This window comes from Sitophilus oryzae, unplaced genomic scaffold (assembly GCF_002938485.1).
Source record: "Sitophilus oryzae breed Bouriz unplaced genomic scaffold, Soryzae_2.0 scaffold_1576_pilon_pilon, whole genome shotgun sequence".
In the NCBI taxonomy this organism is placed as follows: Eukaryota; Metazoa; Arthropoda; class Insecta; order Coleoptera; family Curculionidae; genus Sitophilus; species Sitophilus oryzae.
Window position 1 is genome coordinate 402,310 of NW_022146254.1, and position 20,638 is coordinate 422,947.

General features: G+C 33.7%; 2 protein-coding genes across 4 annotated transcripts in view; both read left to right on the forward strand.

The window, feature by feature from the left end:
* Positions 1 to 20,638, forward strand: part of LOC115879372 (ATP-sensitive inward rectifier potassium channel 12-like) — a 110,328-nt gene that overhangs the window by 53,299 nt on the left and 36,391 nt on the right. The gene's annotated exons all lie outside the window — the stretch shown is intronic.
* On the forward strand, positions 4,102 to 16,291 carry LOC115879374 (sorbitol dehydrogenase-like). Its single transcript, XM_030896164.1, has 3 exons — positions 4,102 to 4,364; positions 9,824 to 10,046; positions 15,449 to 16,291. The coding sequence occupies exons 1-3, from the start codon at positions 4,146 to 4,148 to the stop codon at positions 16,201 to 16,203; spliced, it is 1,197 nt and encodes a 398-aa protein (XP_030752024.1). The 5' UTR covers positions 4,102 to 4,145; the 3' UTR covers positions 16,204 to 16,291.

The window sequence follows — 20,638 nt, forward strand, 5'->3', positions numbered from 1 at the left end:
GACTGGGCTATTTCTTTTTTCTTTCACTAGTTGATTAAAAAAAGTATACCATTAATATTGCAAATTATATTTTATCCTCTCATAGTATATTATGTCTATTTAATTTTTTGATCGTATGGGCACTTTGTTTACTCACTTGTTCCGTTGAACTGCTTGAATCCATTTTTGCTCCTGACCAAATTGGTGCTCAAAGCTGTGAAGCTATAAAATGCTGATTCGGGAGAGTTGAATATCCGGGAGAGCTGAGTTATTAAATGTTCTTGGCACATAACAACACACTCTCCTTGACGCGTTAACATTTTTTCAGCAATTTTATTAACATTTGAAATTGTCACAACATAGCGCGACGCTCAGTTCGACTTCTTTTTCACTTAATGTTTACTACCCGAAACAGCGTTACATCACACAAACCTCGTGTTTTATAATTTCAATAACTGCATTAGCAAAAACTAAACTACTTAGGTATTATAAGCCACGATTTCAATATTATTTTAGTGCCATCAACACGAAGTGTAATCGGGACGGCTTGAAATACATAGTGAAAACTTCTGATTTCTGCGTTGTATAGAGCGTTGCGGTCGGATTTTTTTAAATCAGCTTAAATGCATCAAGCCTATAGAGTATAAAATGCAGCGTAATATGACATTACGAAAATTCACCAAAGCCATCTCGTTACATTGAAAAATAATATCAAAAGGTAAATGTCTATACACGGTGTTGTGCCATCAAAACATGTGCCATCTCTCGTGGGGAGATTCCTCACGTAAAAATAAGATTATATAGGTCCGATTCTGCTTTATTTCGTAGCTACATGGTGATAAAATCTTAATAATTTTTAAATTTATTATAATTTTTTTGAAAGTACTTTAGGGATTAGAATGAAATAATGAGGGTTAAAGTTACTATAAGTGCTACATATTTTAATGCTGAAAAGTGTGGAAACATTCATCAGCGACGTGCATGTGGATTATTACTGGAATATTTTTTTATAAAAAAAACATGTGCACCACTGACTGTTTTTCTTCTGATTTCAAAATTGTGTAGACCGTTTAATGCCAATTAAAAGTTATCTCGAGATATTTTGTCGAATTCGGTCTCCTTGATGTGATAAACGCAATTTTATTATCCACCAATTAATAAAATTAAAATTCTTAAATTATATATTTTACCTAATTTATTATTAAATATTATGTATTACTATTAGTTATTATTACTATTAGTCCAACATACAGCTATTTCAAATAAAAAAATAATGGTATTTAAGATAATTACAAAAAAACTAATTTTAAAAAGTTTTAACATCCTGTAACTCTAAAACTATGCATTTTCATACCCATGTTTATAGGAACTTTTTTTCATATTTTTTGATGAGGAATCAATGAGTACTTATTTAAAACTTTCGCAAGTTAATGATATTAAAATATTTTATCTACAACCGTTTAGTTATAACGTTTTTACATCACTATATTTTTAGTACTTTAGTTACGTCATAATACAACTAGTGGTGTTATGAATCTATAACACAACTATCGTAGTTGCTATAATAATGAAAACAACTACGAACATCTAAATATAACTACCGGGCGTACAATTAGGGTCACCTTCAAATTTGCGATTATTTTTGAAATTTTCGGGTTTTAGAGATTTTTACGAAGTATGGCATAGTTTACTAACATAATTCAATGATTTTATCTTGATTTCGCTTGAATAAAAAAAGGTTGTTATGGTTTTGTTAACGGTTTATTGAAATAATGCATAGTTCATAAATTAAAGAAAAAACATCTCATGGTTTCAATACCGAGTATTTCCTCCTCGAGCTGTGACAACCACTTGTAGACGATGCGGCATGCTTTGGATAAGGTTCTGGATTACACCCTGCGTAAGATTCTCCCATCCCTGCACCAGTACATTACGAAGCTCTTGAGAGTTTCTGGGGGCCGGTACATGTGTCCGTAAACGTCTCTTCATCTCATCTCAAACATGCTGGTGGCCAAATAAATCGCGTGATTTGAACCTCATCGAAATACGTAGCAGTCATCCTAGCAGTGTGGGGCCGTGCATTAAACTGCATAAATGTTGCGTTTTCCCCAAGAAAAACCATTAATGGCACAACATGGTCTTCTAGGAGTTCGGTGATGTACCTATGCGCATTCAAAGTTCCATTCAAGATGAACACTAACTCCGTGCGAGCCTGAAAGGATATGCCTCCCCATGCCATAACTGAGCCTCCTCCAGATGCAAGTCGTTCGGCTATACATACTCCAGCATATCGTTCGCCTTGTCGTCGCCATACTCTCACACGTCTGTCTGAACCTGCCAGACAAAATCGCGCCTCATCGGAGAACAATACGCGACTCCAATCTTCTATTGTCCAAGCCAAGTGCTCTCGTGCAAAAGTCAATCTTGCAATTCGGTGTTCACGGGAAAGGGGCGGTCCGGTAGCAATGGTACGAGAGGATAATCCAGCAGCATGAGGTCGCCTCCTAACTGTCCACTCACTTATGTTTACATTTCTAACTTCTTGCAAATGATTTCGTAGGGAAACTGATGTACTCGTTCGGTTTCTTAACGCATTAGTTATGAGAAAGCGATCATCTTTAACTGTCGTACTCCTTCCTCGTCCCGAACCAGGTCTTCGGGTGAGCAGACCAGTCTCTTCGTACCGTTGAGACACTCGTTGCACACTGGAAAGACTCACACCCAGGTTTCTTGCAGTTTCACGCTGTCCATGGCCTTCTTCTAGACTCGCTACAATTCGTGCCGCAACAACAGGATTTATGGCCATTTTACTTAACACAATATCAATAGTAACGCAAACAATCCGCAACTGAGAGATTAACCATACATGGAATGCAGAAATACGCTGATAATGGGATTAAGGAATTTCGGAGAGGGACCCTTTTTTTATCAAACCTTTGAAAAAAAACATAATAACTTTTTTTTATCCAAGCGAAATCACGATAAAATCATTGAATGATGTGAGTAAACTATGCCATACTTCGTAAAAATCTCTAAAACCCGAAAATTTCGAAAATAATCGCAAATTTGGAGGTGACCCTAATTTTATGCCCGGCAGTGTATTAACTTTTCCGGCAATAATGATTCCGTGGCACGTACTGCGGCAAGTTCTACATCAGCAAGTCTACAAGGGAGACTTTCGGAATCGCTCATCGTAATTTTTAAAATGATTTTTCTGGGCAAAAAGTGCTCGCGTTTACTTGACAGGGCAAACTGACTTTTCAGCATAAATGTGACAAATGTCATAGTTAAAGGTGTTAAAGGTGGGCGACTAATAAACGAAAATTAAAACAGCATTTTCTTATTTTTCGGTTGTAGATAAAACGTTGTACATGCCACGTGCGTTTAAACATGATTACAACACTAGTGTGATTAGAACGACTCGGTCTACGACCTCATCGTTCTAATCGTTCACACTCGTTGTAATCATGTTTATAAACACACTTGTACTGTAAATAACTATTAAAGGTTGCTATTTGACTTGGATCAAGGCAAATTAATAAAATTGCATTTATCTCATCAGGGAAGCCGAAATCGACAGAACATCAAGAGACAACTTTTAAAATTACTTACACTATAAATAAGAGAAAGAAAAGTCAGTGGCGTACATGCTTTTTTTAGAAAAGTATTCCAATGATAACCCATATGCACGTCCCTGGTGAATATGTCGACACTTTTTTAACTTTAATAGTAACTTTGTCGCATTTATAGTAACTTTTATGAAATTCACTTAAAATTAAATAGGTCTCAATCTACTTTTTTTATCTGCTCCTTCCTATTTTTTTTTATTCAAAGGATTAGCCTATCATAAGTATAGCATTAATAAGATATAAAATAGACTAGAAAACAAGAGAAACCTAAGCGTTTTTGAATGGTTAATAAGATGGTTAATATAGGAAAAAAACGTAATATAGTGATTCATGCAAATCCAAACTGGAAGCCTTCAATTTGCTAATTACACTTATATACGCTTAGTCATAAATAGAAAAATATGTATCTCTCGTACAATAAGTATTGTTTTTGGTGGTGTTAGGTAGAGCTGAAAATATGTTCCATTTTTAATTGTTAGATATAATTGACATTGACACACTAAATGTCTACTGAAATGATAAATTTTACGGTTTAAAATGGCACTGGGAAAAATTCAAAATTTTAAGTACTTACTATTTGGAAATGTTTTTAATTCAAACTTAAGTGAAACCAATGGGAAACAAAACAGAAATTATGCGGATATATGTAAGAACAAAGAAAGTTCAAAACATGGAGAAAATTTAGCTGTGGTGCTTCACGGAATAAATGATTTAAAAATAGAAAAGAGACCCATACCAAAATTAAAACCTAATCAGGTAGTTTCAACAACTTATATTGAAATAACATGAATGTATAGATACTAAGAAATAATTAATAATTCGTTTAATTTGATTAGTGCATCTTTATCAACCGGGAGATTAGACTATTGTGAAAAAAAATCCATTATAATGTTCAAATTTGATAGGATTTCTTTACATTTACCTACTAATACACGAATTTGTAAAAATCTATCTAAAATATATATACAAGATGTGTCAAAAATCATGTGCCATATACCGTGAGAAGATTCCTCATGTAAAAATAAGACTTATTTTTCATATCAACATAGGTCCGATTCTGCTTTGTTCCGTGGATACAGATATGAAAAAAAGTTCCTATCAACATGGATATGGAAATGCATATTTTAAAAATTATAGGATATTGTGTTTATCTCATCAAGGAGACCGAAATCGATAAAATAATAAGATTCAACATTTATTTGCGGCACATTTTTTTTTTCGAAAAATATTATAATGATAATCCATAATATGCACGTCCTTGATGAATCTATCGACACTTTTTAGCATTAAAATATAATATACTATATATAGCACTTATAATAACTCTTACCTACATTACATTAAAGATGGTAAAGATCCTTTGCTATCAGCAAGTTACCGACCCATCAGCCTCACCTGTTGTATGGGGAAGATTTTTGAACGAATAATAAGCTGTCGTTTAACCTGGTTATTAGAACATCGAAATCTCATTGATAATTGCCAATCAGGTTTCAGAAAGGGAAGATGAACGTTAGATAATTTAATTTTTCTCGAAAATGAAGTAGCCAAATCATTTGGTGAACGAAATCATTCAACAACTGTATTCTTTGACATAGAAAAGGCATTTGATATGACCTGGAGATTTGGAATTATGAGTAAGATAGACAAATGGGGTTTTCGTGGAAACTTACCTATACTTATCAGATCATTTTTAACTGGAAGGACTTTTAAGGTACGTCTGTAGTGTTCTCTCTACAACAAAGGCATTGGAAAATGGTGTCTCCCAGGGATCAACACTCAGCAATAATCTGTTTCTAATAGCAATCAATGATCTAGTCGAAGGAATGAATAAAAATGTTAAAAAATGTATATATGTTGATGATCTTGTTATAACATGTGCCACAAAAACTGTTGGAGAAAGCAGGAGATATCTACAAGATGCCATAAACCAAGTTGTAAAAAATGCTAATGTTAATGGCTTTAAATTATCCAAGCAAAAAACCCATGTGATGCATTTCTGCAAATTGCGTCGGCCCCACTATCGTCCACTACTTTTTATGGACAATTGTTCTCTTGAACTTAAAACTGAAACTAAATTTCTAGGCTTAATATTTGATGAAAAACTTACGTGGCAATCACATATAAATTTTTTAGTGTTACGGTGCAAGAAGGTTCTAAATCTTATTAAGTGTGGTATGGGAGAGACAACATGGGGGCAAGTACGGAAATACTTACCCAGCTCTATAAAACCTTGGTTCGTTCAAAGATAGATTATGGCTCGGTGATATACTCTACTGCTTGCAAATCAACCTCACAGCTCCTGGACCGCGTGCAAAATGCATGTTTAAGGCAAGCTCTTGGAGCTTTTTACACAAGCTCCGCAACTAGCCTATGTGCTGAAATGGGAATAGAGCCCCTTAGATACAGAAGGAGGAAGCTAGCGCAATCCTACCTCACTTCGGCATTAGCAAATCCTAGCCGTATAGTGAGAGAAACAATTCTATCCCGTCATATGGAAGAACATCTGCCTATGATAATCAATGAAATCCCTTTCGAAAATCCTCTATGGCTAATACCTGAAACTGAAGTAATATTAGACCTGAACAAACTAAAACGTCAAGACACATCGCCTGAAATATATCAACAAAAGTTCCAGAAAATACTAGACCAATACTACGAAAGAATCGTTATTTATACTGATGGCTCCAGAACACAAACTGGTTCTGGATGTGCAATTATTACCAACGGGTCAGCTTTCCAATGGACTTTGAGACATGAAACCTCAGCTTTCTTCACAGACATTTTGCGATCTGGAAAACCTTATCCTATGTCATCGAGGAATATAATCATTCTAGAGTTTTAATTGTTTCTGACTCTTTAGAGATCATGTCTAAAATTAATGACATATTTGTGCATGATCCTCTGAAACAAAAAATTCAGACGCTTATTCGAGAGTGCAGCGAAAAGGGAAACAAACTCACGTTTGTATGGGTCCCAAGCCACACTAATATACTTGGCAACACAATGGCAGATGAAGCTGCTCAGCAAGCTGCTAGAAGACTAGAAGAGATACCATTGTTTTCCATTATATTAGTAAATATGATCTTAAAGTTCTACTGCATAAAAGAACAGAAAGGGAATGGCAGGATGAGTGGGCAGGTACACCTTCAAAGCTTTGCGCAATAAAACAGGATCCGTCAACCCCATCCTTACGTCTTGCACTAGGACGAGCGGATGAATCCAGAGTGCATCGTCTTTATATTGGGCATACTGCGGTTACTCATGCATATCTGCTTAACAGAGAAATACCTCCAATGTGTATAGTCTGTGATGTTGAGTTGACAGTAATTCACATTATATCTGAATGTCCTCAATATACGGTAGAAAGGAATAGATTCGATATACGTGGTGAAATTCGTGATAATTTAACCGAAGAAGAAAAAATTAAAAATATTTTGAAATTTATGAAAGATATTAATATATACCACCAACTGTGATACTCGTCTGTGATACTCAAATCCAACTGTGATACTATGATGTAAATAATTACCTATTTTTCTTATATTGTTTGTTTTTTGGTGTCTATTTTTTTTTGTATTTAGTTTTTTATCCTTTTGTCACTCAATTTGAAATGTATATGTCAATGTAGTTTTATAAATTTTTAATTGCCCTTGTAAGATTGAATCCATTGAGGATACTGAGATAGATCCCTGTAATTGCACTATTGTTAACAATAACGAGTTGTATATGGCTAATGATCCTGGTGATCGATGCCTAGGAAAAAAAAACTCTTACCCTCAAAATTTCATTCGAATCACTAAAAGCACTAGACTTTAACACCCTGTAGCGACGATACAAAGCAGAATCGGGCCTATGTTCTTATGAAAAATAAATCTTATTTTTTACGTGAGGAATCTCCCCACGAGAGATGGCACATGTTTTTTGAAACATCCTGTATACTAATCAATCATAATATTACGTTTTCGTCGGTTCCGTGTGGATAAAAAGTCTGATTTATTTAAACACAATTTATTTTACACTAAGTAACAAAACAATAACGATAAAACACTAAAAGAACTATTCACAAACTTATTTACAAACTTGTTTACAACTATTTATCTAAAAGGAATTTATTTTTAATATATTTATTTTTACAATAATTATTTTATAAAGATCTGTAAAAATGTATTTTGAAATTGGTACATAAACATATTTTTGGATCACAATTGAAACTATTAAACATTTTGATAATGGCTATTATGATCCAAATGATATAGTATTTAAAATACCCATATTTTTTTCAATCAATACCTACGATTTTTAATTATTTTATTTATCTAATGAAATTTTAATAAGTAGTATATTTTCTTTTACTGACGATGTTTAACAACATATCTGAAATTATTATTTTTTATGTCGGATTTTAATTTTGCGTTATTCAAGGAAAAAAATAATGGCAGAATTTGGTTAAATGAGGCATGTACTACAAAATATACACAGGGTCTCCCGATATTCCGTGTATATAGGACATATGACAGATAGAGCACGTGGACATACAATAACGACATATTTTTGGAATCAAAAATAAGTTCAATTTACCTCTATCACAGACTTTAAATTAGTATGTGCTCTATATATACAGGGTGGCCCATCGAAAACGTTCCGCAAGGCATAACGGCTAGGGTATTCTTTTTTTCAAAAAATCCAAAAACACGTCAATTTTGTTTGTGAGGGAGACAACTTTTGCCCCAAAAACGATTGCAAAATCTTCAACCCTCTAAGCGGGGGTGTCATCCCCTAATTTTTTTCTAATGGGAAGGGGGGTCAAGTGGCGCCGCAATGAAAAGAGCTTTCTATTCTCTATATTTACCCGCCTCGTTTTTGAAAATCGGTCGAGTCATACAGAAAATATGTAGGATTGAAATTTTAAAAGTTTATTTAAACATTTATCAGAGTTAATGATGAGGATAAATTCCTTCGACCAATTTGATTTTTTTTCCTTATTTCTAGATGTGTACGCATTTTTTCACTTGCCACAAGGTTCAATGATCAGGTGCGGTAGTTGCTAGATATATGTTCTGTGACTTTGAACTGTGACAACTGTGCGTTGAAGTTCTTCTCAATATCGTTAAACTGATCCACAATAGAATTTCCAAAAATACCAGTCCACACGTTCAATTTCTGAGGGTTTTGTGTGTGCACCACGTGAAAAACCCTGGGGTTGTCCTCAGCCCAGTACCGACAGTTGTGCCGATTAACTACATCGTTCAAAAAGAAAGTACACTCGTTCGAAAAACACACATTAAATAGGAAATTATTATCATTCGCCACTCGTTCACTCATAATTTCACAAAATTGCAAGCGACGATCAAAATTGTCTTCGTTGAGTTCTTGTACCAACTGAATTTTGTATGGGTGGAACTTGCGTTTTTTTATTATCCTTTGGACACTTGTACGATTCTCGCCGGTCTCATTGGCTAATTTTCCTATACTCAGCGTACTATCCATGGTATCTTGGCCCAATACGAATACCTCCATAGCTTCATTTACTACAGGATTTTCCCGCTGCCTCTTTTTATTCATAACGGAACCAGTTTCGCGAAATTTTGCTACTAACTCGCGAACAATTTTGCCATAAAGGTATTTGTCAGGATGGCGTTCATTGAATATCTGCGCAACCCGATTGCCACATTCATTATTTTTAAAATAAAGTTCGATAATAATAATTATTCCATAATAATTGTTAAAAAGTTTAACGATATTGAGAAGAACTTCAACGCATAAGTCACAGAACAGCTATCTAGCAACTACCGCACCTGATCGTTCAAAAAAAACAGCAAATTGGTCGAAGGAATTTACCCTTATCATTTACTCTGATAAATGTTTAAATAAACTTTTCAAATTTCAATCCTTCATATTTTCTCAATAACTCGACCGATTTTTAAAAACGAAGCCGGAAGTATAGAGAATAGAAAGCCCTTTTCATTGCAGTACGACTTGACCCCCATTTCCATTTGAAAAAAGTTGGGGGATGACACCCCCGCTCAGAGGGTTGAAGATTTGGCAATCGTTTTTGGGGCAAAAGTTGTCCCCCTCACAAACAAAATTGACGTGTTTATGGATTAAAAAAAAGAATACCTTAGCCGTTATGCCTTGCGGAACGTTTTCGATGGGCCACCCTGTATAAGAATTATTTATTTGTCCTAACAAAAAATACACTCCGTCCATTTTTAAAGGTTTTGCTTCAAATGGAGGTGGTTGGTATTTGTGGATCGGACGTACATTTTTTCAGAGAAGGAAGAATAGGTCCATTTGTTGTTGAGAAGCCAATGATAATCGGCCATGAAGGTTCTGGAACTGTAGTAGAATGTGGACCTGCGGTTAAAACATTAAAATCTGGTGACAGAGTAGCCATAGAGCCTCAAATCAGTTGCAGAATGTGTGATTATTGCAAAACAGGTGTATATCTATTTAATATTATTTGTTGAAATATCTTAATTCGCTCTATGCTTTTTTTATATTATAGAGCGTTGAAGTAACAAAAAAAAGTCTCTATAATATATGTATAATGAAAGACCAGACAAAACATTTTTTGGTTTACAACATTTTTTAATAGTAATGTTTAAAGGAACAGGGAGCAAATTTTTGCTCTGTTTGATTTAATCTTTATTTTTTTAAATGAAGAAAAGTGGGGATGGTTGTTTATATTTATTGGCTCATCTTGTGCATATTTCTGAACTTTTATTTGCACTAACTTACAGAATCTATACTATGTTATGTAGTAAAAAAGAAATTTTCGAATTTTGTATGTATATTTTTTTATTACAGTTGAGGGTTGGAACCTTTGGTGTTACACAGCAAAATAAAAACACTAAATCACCACAATACACCAAAACACTTTTACTTTTACACTGGACGCGAGTTTCGTTAACCATGTTAGCATCATCAGCAGATGATTATAAACTAAGTATATATAAAATGATTGTGAAAATATAAATCTGATTATAAAAATAAGTTTATAATCATCTGCTGATGATGCTAACATGGTTAGCGAAACGCGCGTCAGTAAAAGCAAAAGTGTTTTGGAGTATTGTGGTGATTTAGTGTTTTTATTTTGTTATATTTTTTTCCAAATTTCGATACAGTTTTAGAGAAAATTAAGAAAAACATGAAAATATGGTTGAATTTTTTCCTAAAAAGGAAAGTCCAAAAAATCAAAAAGCCGTTTCTATGGTAATATCAATTCGATTTCATTCTTTGATAGATGGTTATTATTAATTTTGATTAATGTCATCTTAAAGTATCATATTTTCCGATAACTATCAGCATCCTTTCCGTAAAATTGAACTAAATTGTGGTTTTTAACATCTTAAAACAACAAAAGACATTAAGCTCATTAAAATTCTATGAATAACAATCTATCAAAGAATGAAAACGAAGTAATATTACCATAGAAACGCGTTTTGATCACCTTTGATTTTTAGGACTTTCGGGATCTTCATAGGAAAATTCAACCATATTTACATGTTTGTCTTAATTTTCTGTAAAACGACATGGAAATCTGGAAAAGTATAAATGGGATTAACCATTTAGAACAAGCAAACATTTTTATGAAGAATTCATTTTTCTCAAAATGTCAATAATAAAAAGTTTTCCTCTTGTAAAGACAATCCGGGGACATACTGTAGAATATTTTTTCTAGTAGATTTACATTTAATTACTACAGCTTATTTAGTACCAACTCTGTTCCAATCTTTAGTCTCAATTGTTTTTTTAACTCAGCTTCAATTGAGGTCATAACCCGACTGTTAGGGCACAAAAATAGTGAGGCATCTTGATGCGATGCTCGCCAAGATGCTGGCCGCGCTGGCTCGCTAGGATGGTAGTCGCGATGCATCCTACGCGCACTATTTTAAAACGGCGAATAGGTGCGCGTAGGCATACTGAAGCATTTACCATCGCCGTTTTATTAAACACCAGTTTATATAAAGTAGTTATTAATTAATTAGTATAGGCCCATGTTGCATTTCAGTTGATTTCAACAAATTCCGACCACAACGGCAAAAATCAGATTATCCCTACCTATTTCACGTCGCCGCGCCGCACAGTGGTTCAGATTGCCAAAAGTGGCGCATAGGATATTTTTAATTTTATTACAAATTCTACACTTATTAGGTTTAATGGCGGATTTATTAACATGACAAAGATAGTCCAAGGAATAAACAAAATATATTTCAGACTATGTTTGTTTAGTATAAAAATATTAAAAAGGGGGATTTTCTATGAATTTTATTCAAAAATTATAGTTTTTTAAAAGGTTTGAAAAATGCTTTGAACCTAGTCAAAAAAAAGAATACTCATTAGGTTATCTGGTCTAAATTAAAGAAAAAAACATAAATTGCAATATGCGTTAAATGGAGTCTTCAAACTCATTTTCTTCATGACATGATTCACCACCACTTTCTTCTAGTTCTTCTTCACTATCTGATTGACAATAATATTCTGTTGCCATATGAATGTCATCTGCGGGTAAATCACCTATTTTTAGTGGCGACTACTTTCTCTGGGAATTCAAACCCTAGTTGGACTGCTTTTCCCGTCTTATTGTTATGTTCCTTCCTTAAATTAGAAACGAGATTCCGAGGTGTAAGAATCTCTAATTTCTAGAAATAAATTGATTTTTAATCTTTGCCATTAATTAAAAGCATTAGTGCAATATTTGCAGCATTATGTAGATAAAAAACATGTTTTTTTTTCTGTAAGACATTATAAATTAATTCCTTGGCAATATATACCCTTGGTCTCTTTATTTTTTGGGACTTGGACAATTCTGAAAAAAAATTCTTCTTGAAGGGCCAGGGTCATCAAAAGATTGATTCTCTTCCATTTGAAGTAATTTTTTTATTCAGCCAGAGACAATAGTTGGAAATAAAACTGCTCCAAGTATAACTACATTTCCTCCACTTTTCTGACCATTTATAAACAAAATTTTCAATTTGCTTATTTTTCGATAATATGTTAGGAATATTATTATCACACAAAAATGAAATAATTTCATCAATAATATCCGCTTCTGACCTATTATTAAAACCCATTTTCAAAAACCGCTCACATATTGATCTGCGGCTTATTGTTCCTATAATAAAAGGAATAGAGTACAGGAGGAACATGTGAGTCTCTGTAGTTACACTTTTACCACTCCAGAGTTACTCAAAAATATTAGTAAAATAATTTAAGAAATTATCCATGGAACAAAAATCAGACTACTGGTCAATTTAAAATTTTAATTTATATATCATCTACCTCGGGGTCTCTTGGGGTAAGATACTTGTGGTAAATTAAACTTGGTATAATACCGTTTAAAAATTATAAAATACAGAAGCGGAGATCTGCGGAGTTCTAAAGATATGCAATTTCAAAGTTTAATTTTTTTCAAAGAACGCTCTGCTATGTTTGTGGTAACTACTAGCTTCATAAAAAATATTTAAGTTAATAAAATTCTCTTAAAAAAGTACTTACATTGATCTTTAAAATTCATTATAATTTAATTTATTTCCAAGTCTCTGAACTAATAACCAAAATGTATTAGTAACACCCTTGTTTATACATAATCAAGGGTAACACTAAACCATTATCAGCAAATAAATGATATATTTAAACTACAAAACCTAACGAAAACAACATTCCTGTACGCTTTTTATTACGATTAAAAAGTGGATCGTGATAAATTTGAATAAATGGACCCATCATCTGTTGAAAATAATATCATTGTTGAAATTTTCGAAATTTTTTCTTGATCCCCATGCGTCGATTTTATTGAATCTGAACCAATGTGCGCCGTCATGTTGATCGCATAGAATATTGAAATCATGGTTTGGTTATAATATTTAAGTATTTTAGTTTTTGCTAGTGTAGTTATTGAGACAAAAAGAGATAAAACACTCAGGTTTGTGTGATGTAACGCTGTTTCGGGTAATAAAATAAATGAAAAAGAATTCGAACTAGGCGTCGTGCTGTGTTGTGACAATTTCAAATGTTAATAAAATTGCCGAAAAATGTTAACGCGTGAAGGAGAGCTAAAGTAAAGGGCATTGTTGGATGCAATACGTAAATTCAATAACTCAACTTTCCCCGATATTCAACTCTCCCGAAACAAAATTTTATAGCTTCATAGTTTCTCACACCGATTTGATCAAAAGCAAACATGGATTCAAGCATTTCGACGAAACAAGTGAATAAACAAAGTGCTAGTTACATCATCAAAAAATTAAAATAACATATACTAGGAGAGGATAAAATATAATTTGCAATATTAATGGTATACTTTTTTTTTAATCAACTAGCAATTAAAGTACTTGCTATAAATAAATAAAGTCCATAAACTAATTTCGATTTTGAAAATAGCTACTGTCACTAGAAACTTGCCATGACGACATCAGCCCTCTTTGTTGCCATTTTATTGAAAAAATGCTCTTTATTCAAAATCTGAGCTAGATAGGTATAGGATACCCTAATAATAGTTCGAAAGAGCACTGTTTCGATTTATTTTAAAAAATACAGGTTGTCGTATTTGAAATAACAAGGATTTTATGTAAAATAAATATTTAAAATAAATCATCAATACCTCTGGTACCCCTGTATAAATTTAAGGGAGCAATACAATTTTTCAGTAAAGTTTATTTCTCTATCTTTAAATTCAGCACAATAATTAATTCTAAAAAGTAATGCACATGGTGTTGATAATATATTCCATTGTCGCATGCATATTTAAATATCTTTAAATATCTCAAAAACCAAAGCTTGTAAACATATTAATATATAATAACCCTTTTAATAAAGGCCTTATTTTGTGCCCAAGGATCCAAATATGAAATAAAATACCGGTTGTTCCATAAGAAAAAATATAACTTGGGTGTAAATCTTAGTTCTGACATACCCTGTACATTTCAAAATAATTTTAAATTATACACATGGTCTTCCCACATATATGCCCATAAAATATTTTGTTTCTACATGTTTCCGTTTTCGTATAATCAACCGAGGCGAATGAGTTGCGCCACTCTGTATATAGGTGTTCCATTTAAAAAAATATTCGCGATCCACTCACACTTTTTTGAGCCACCCTTTAGAAGTTCAAATATTTTCCTCAAATACATCCGAATACATACTTTATGTCTGGACTACAAAATTCATAAGTTTTTATTATAGGAGCTGCAGATGCCCGACGCACTATTGCCGGACCCTGTAGAATCAAGTTGATTACAATGTTGGTGATAAATTAAATACTAGTATTGTGAATATTTTATTCCACCCGAATCTACTTCGACATATGCTCAACGAATTGTGATCCTAAACCGATCAATCAAATGTAAAGTTTCAGACATCCGCGTCCGTTTTTCGCAAAAAACAAAAATTTTGTTTTTAGGAAGCATCGCGCTGAACATATAGGTGCGTGGCGAGGTGCGAGGCTCCAGTATGTTTTGACGCATAAATTTGTACATGTTTGATTCAGCATCGCCGGATGGCGAGGTGAATGGCGCGCATCGCGTCGAGATGAAATGCCCCGCACTATGTTTGTACGATAGTCGCGATGCATCCTACGCTCACTTACTCGCCGTTTTAAAACAGTGCGCGTAGGATGCATCGCGGCTACCATCCTGGCGAGCAGCGCGGCCAGCATCTTGGCGAGCATCGCATCGAGATGCCTTACTATGTTTGTGCCCTTAGATATCATAAGACTGATTTTAGGGAATAACCAAGTAAGCTCGCATATTTTCATGTAAATGATCGGCAGCTTGGTTATGTATAAGCTGTGCTTTTTATGAAACAGAATCAAAATAGGAAAATGATATTTGTTTTAGGAAATTACCATTTATGTCAAGGCCTTTATTTCTGTGCTGCACCTCCAGACGATGGCAACTTGAGTAGGTATTACGCCCACGATTCCGATTTTTGCTTCAAACTTCCAGATAACCTGGACTTTGAACACGCTACTCTAATGGAACCATTAGCCGTAGGGGTACACGCTTGTAAACGCGGTGGAGTAACTAGTGGAGACTCGGTTTTAGTACTGGGATCTGGCCCTATAGGTTTAGTATCCATTTTAGCCGCTAGAGCCTACGGAGCATCCAAAATCGTCGTCACCGATGTCGACGATTTCAAGCTTAAAAAGGCGCACGAAGTTGGTGTAGACTGTACTTGTAACATCAAGGGTCTTAATGTAGACGAAGCTTTAGAGTGTATAAAAAGTATCCTACCTGAACATCCACGCGTTACTATAGATTGTTGCGGGTTGGAAGATGCAGTGAAAGTCGGTATGAAGGCAACGAAAAGTGGAGGAAAATTAGTTCTTGTTGGAATGGGTACAGATAAAATGGCTTTACCGATTACCGAATGCATTTTCAGAGAAGTTGATTTATTGGGTGTGTTCAGATACGTTAATGATTATCCTACTGCAATTGATATGGTTAGTTCTGGAAAAATAGATCCGAAACCGCTTATCACTCATCATTTTAAATTTGAGGATTCTGTTAAGGCTTTTGAAACAGCGAAAAACAAAACGGAAGATTATATTAAGATTATGATACACCCGAATCCGAAATGGAAACCAAAATGATAATAAATGTCGAACACTTTTTTGCTATTGTGATTTGTAAATGTTTACCACGCAACAACGTGTTTAATTATATTTGGTGACAATTAAACGTTGTTTTATTCTGACTGATTTCTTAAGGTGGGTATACACATGCGAGCCGAGCGGTTCGCGAACCTCTTGTGAACCTATAATTCGCAAATGTGTACGTTGTTTTGAGCAACGAACGAACGGCTCGCAAACCGGTCGCGGCGATCCGCCTCCTGTCGGTTTTTTTGACGAACACAAAGGGATTCGTGGCTCTCGGTGGACGGGCTCATGTGTTGTTCGTTGTTTGTATCGAACCTCCAGACAATCCAGACGCACTGTTTTCAATTTTTAGTTTTTGTTTACCGGTTGGAAGAGGTATAGAGGTTTATTTAAATATGGAGTGGTCCGAGGAAATCATTTTAGTTTTAATTGATCTCTGTAGAAAAAAAAAACATTATTATGGGATCCAAAACATAAAGAACATTATAAAAAGAGTTTAAAGGAGGACGTTTGGAGGGAAATAGGTGTCGAACTGAAAAAAGATGCAGACCAATGTAAGAAGAAATTGATTTCTTTATTAGCATCCTATTATATTAACCAAACCAAACCACCAACGTCGCTGCCTCCTTTTCTTGTCTAAACTAGCTATCATTAAAAATGCACCACTCATCACCAACAGAGCATAATTCTCTTCTCGCGAAGACTAATTAACGAAGATAATTAAACGCGTACTCGCACAGTCGCGTCGCATCGAAAAAATGACTGTATGTCTTTGGTTGGTTTGCGGCATTCGCGCTTTTCCCTTGGATCGTTGAAGGTTCGTACAAAAACGATTTACTAACGAGCGGTTCACGTTCGCATGTGTATACCCACCTCTAAATTATGCGGTTCAATGTTTTCTTGTTTCCTCAAATAATCTTCGTTGAATAACATCACCGTTCTTTAAATCTTTTAAATCTTCTCAATCTTATATTTAATACCCAATTTTCACAGCCAAAAATCAACGTCTGTATACACATATCTTCACTTACCCTAGAATTTTCTAGAATTTTTAATAAATCTACATATTATAAATGTCGCCATAGTTGGAGGACAGACTTTGTAAACGTGTAAAATAATTTACTAATTTTTTGTAATAAAAAGTTTTGTGTGATCCTAGATCAACATTCGGAAAAATATGCATTGTAAATTGCACAATAAATGACGTTAAAATAATTAACTCGTTCTATGGAATTCGATTTACCTATTATTTGTTTCATAAACGATTGCTAATAATATAATATTGTTTTATATACATAATAAAAATTAAAGCATTCGAAATAAAGTGAATACTATCTTATCGGATATCTAATATTTAGTCTTTTTAAAGTAATTATTACCTTATATGTTTTAAAAGAACCACGTTCAAAATAAACTGGCATTTCCTTATTGTTTTATATTAGTTCAGTAATATTATGGCTCAAATTGCGATATATCCGACAAAATTCATAAAGTTTGCAAAATTGGTGGAAATAATCAGGACATCATATGTATTAATAAACTGAAAAATTCTCACCCCTAAATAGTGTGCGTCATCCCCCAGGACAACGTTTCTACCCCCATTTTGAGTTTTTTTAGATAATCTCGGCAACGGTGCAATTCTCGACAAAAATACGTATATAGGAAATTGTTCTTCATAAAATTCTCTATCAAAAAGATAATTACACTTTTTTTCTAAAGTTAATAATAAAGTGGCAAATAGGGCGCAAATATAAGGGTTGGTTATGACTAGCACTATCTGCAGTTCAATCTAATTTAAAGTTTAATGTTTAACACTAACAAAAAGCAGTAACCACTAAATTATACTTAGAATTTTAATATACGTTCTTCTCTCACACTCCTCTACCCCTATAAAAAGGGTGATTTGTACTTATTTCCACATCACCCTAGAGGTAAAGTATTTGATGCGTTTTTTGTTAAAGTGGTATCCCTTGGAGGCCTAATCCACTAATTATTTATCAAATGTTAAAGATGGCATTTTATTTAAAAGTTTAAAAGTGTGTCGTGCCAGTCGTGTGAAGCCGATATCTAGTTTGAGCATTACAATGAAAATTAATGGCAATGACGTTCAAGTTGACTCGACATTACTATTTCAAAGAATTATTTGCACCGTTCATTCTAGCCTGGAGTTAAAAAAGTGCTTTAGTTTCGAATTAGCTTCAGTACCTTTTTTTCTTTCGATGCGAAAGGCCTAATGAGGAAAACTAATAAAGCAGCTTTATACCAGATTGTCAATAAAGTTCTAGAACGAGACCATATTTTTGAAAACAGCGAGTATATGTCATTGATGGAGGATATTTGCTTCGCCGCGTAATATGGTCAAAAAAAGGGACATTTAACATTGTTTACAACGCTTACGTTAGTTACATTAAAAACATTATGGGAATATAGTAACTGTCGTGTTCGATGGTTATATGGAAAATGCAAACAGCACGAAGAGCCTAGAACGACAGAGGCTACTTCAAAGAAGCTGTCCTCAAGTTATGTTTGACGAGAATACTGTTGTCTCTGAAACTCAGCAGAACTTCCTAAGTAATTTGTTTAACAAAGAACGTTTAATCACAGAACTAGCAAACAAATTTAGGAAATAAGGTATAGAAGTATTTGTTGCTGCGGATGACGCCGATTTATTAATAATTCAAACTGCTATAGAAGAATCTTAAAATTGCGATACAACTGTTATAGTAGGGCAAGATATTGACCTGCTAGTTCTTCTAAACGCATCAAATACTTTACCTCTAGGGTGATGTGGAAATAAGTAAAAATCACCCTTTTTATAGGGGTAGAGGAGTGTGAGAGAAGAACGTATATTAAAATTTTAAGTATAATTTAATGGTTACTGCTTTTTGTTAGCGTTAAATATTAAACTTTAAATTAGATTGAACTGCAGATAGTGCTAGTCATAACCAACCCTTATATTTGCGCCCTATTTGCTAGTTTATTATTAACTTTAGAAAAAAAGTGTAATTATCTTTTTGATAGAGAATTTTATGAAGAACAATTTTCTATATAGTTATTTTTGTCGAGAACTGCACCGTTGCCGAGATTATCTAAAAAAATTCAAAATGGGGGTAGAAACGATGTCCTGGGGGATGACGCACACTATTTAGGGGTGGGAACTTTTCGGTTTAGTAATCCTCATGCTATCCCCAACATACCTGCTAATTTTCAAAACTTTCTGAATTTTGTCGGGTTTAAATCGTAATATTACTGGATTATATGTACGAGTATATGCATTAAGTCAATAGATGTCTTATTAATTCAATTATGACCATTAATGAGGCCAAAATATGTTTGATTTTATTTGATTCGTTAGCATTTTTTTTTTGATTTTACAATGTTTTTTGTTTTTTCTCTCAGTGAAGTTCTTTTGTGAAAATTTACACAAACCTACGCTAAAAATAATTTATCTTAAATTTTTGTTTCTAGTTTTTAGCAGAACCAGCAGATTTAATTCGTAAACTCAGTTTTTTATAAACTTTAGTACTGATGGGCTTTATCACACAGGGTTTATCGAAGGGTTATTTTTTAGCCTAACTTTAAAACACTCTGCGCAATAATTTCGTTAGCAAATTTTCCTAAAACATGATCTTGATTATTACTCAGTATTAACTTCATTAATTTTTAAGAGCGTAATGAACTTGCCATGAACAATTTGCAATTTTTTCAATTTTCATTACTTTTTGATGATGTTTTTCGATATGACGAAGTGGCTTTGTGACTATTGTCGTAATGTCATATTACGCTGTATTGAATTTTCTATACTAAATTAAAAAATTTAAAGAGCAACGATACACTCCTGGTTTTAATAAACATTAATAACGATAACAGAACTAACCATATTAAAGAAATCATCCCTAATAATCAAATATATAAAAAAAGTTTTTGTAAAATACCCTAAAACTTTAAATTGCTTCCCTTGGCTGCCATAACTGCCCGTAGGTGTCCGTTCATACTGTTAATGATGCTGCATATATCATATTGCGTTCTGTTTTCCCATTCTTCTTTAAAAACCAAGCGAAGTTCATTTAATGAAGCTGGAGTCTCCGTTTTGCGACCACTAACCCTCCTGCTAAGGATTTCCCGAACATACTGGGCAGTTCATAGTAGTATATAGTAGAATAATCACCAAAGCCACCTCGTCATATTGAAAAATAAAAAAAATTGTAAAATGTTCTTGTCAAGTTCATATTACGCTCTTAAAAATTAACAAAGACATGTGTTAACATATCCAAAAAACAAAATGCTCATGAGACATGGGGTTCTGTATACAGGGTGGTCTGAACTGTATTCCGAAAACTTCGCCAGCATATTCTGCAGATAAAAATATGTAAAAAATTTCGTATGTCCTAAAATGGGTTTAGTTTCGGAGATACAGGGTGTAGAAATT

Excerpts from the sequence above, each read along its gene's own strand:
- LOC115879374 (XM_030896164.1), top strand. The coding sequence starts at position 4,146 with ATGGCACTGGGAAAAATTCAAAATTTTAAGTACTTACTATTTGGAAAT. Across the intron at positions 4,365-9,823 it reads CAAAATTAAAACCTAATCAG|GTTTTGCTTCAAATGGAGGT; the intron begins GTAGTTTCAACA and ends CCATTTTTAAAG. Across the intron at positions 10,047-15,448 it reads GTGTGATTATTGCAAAACAG|GAAATTACCATTTATGTCAA; the intron begins GTGTATATCTAT and ends TATTTGTTTTAG.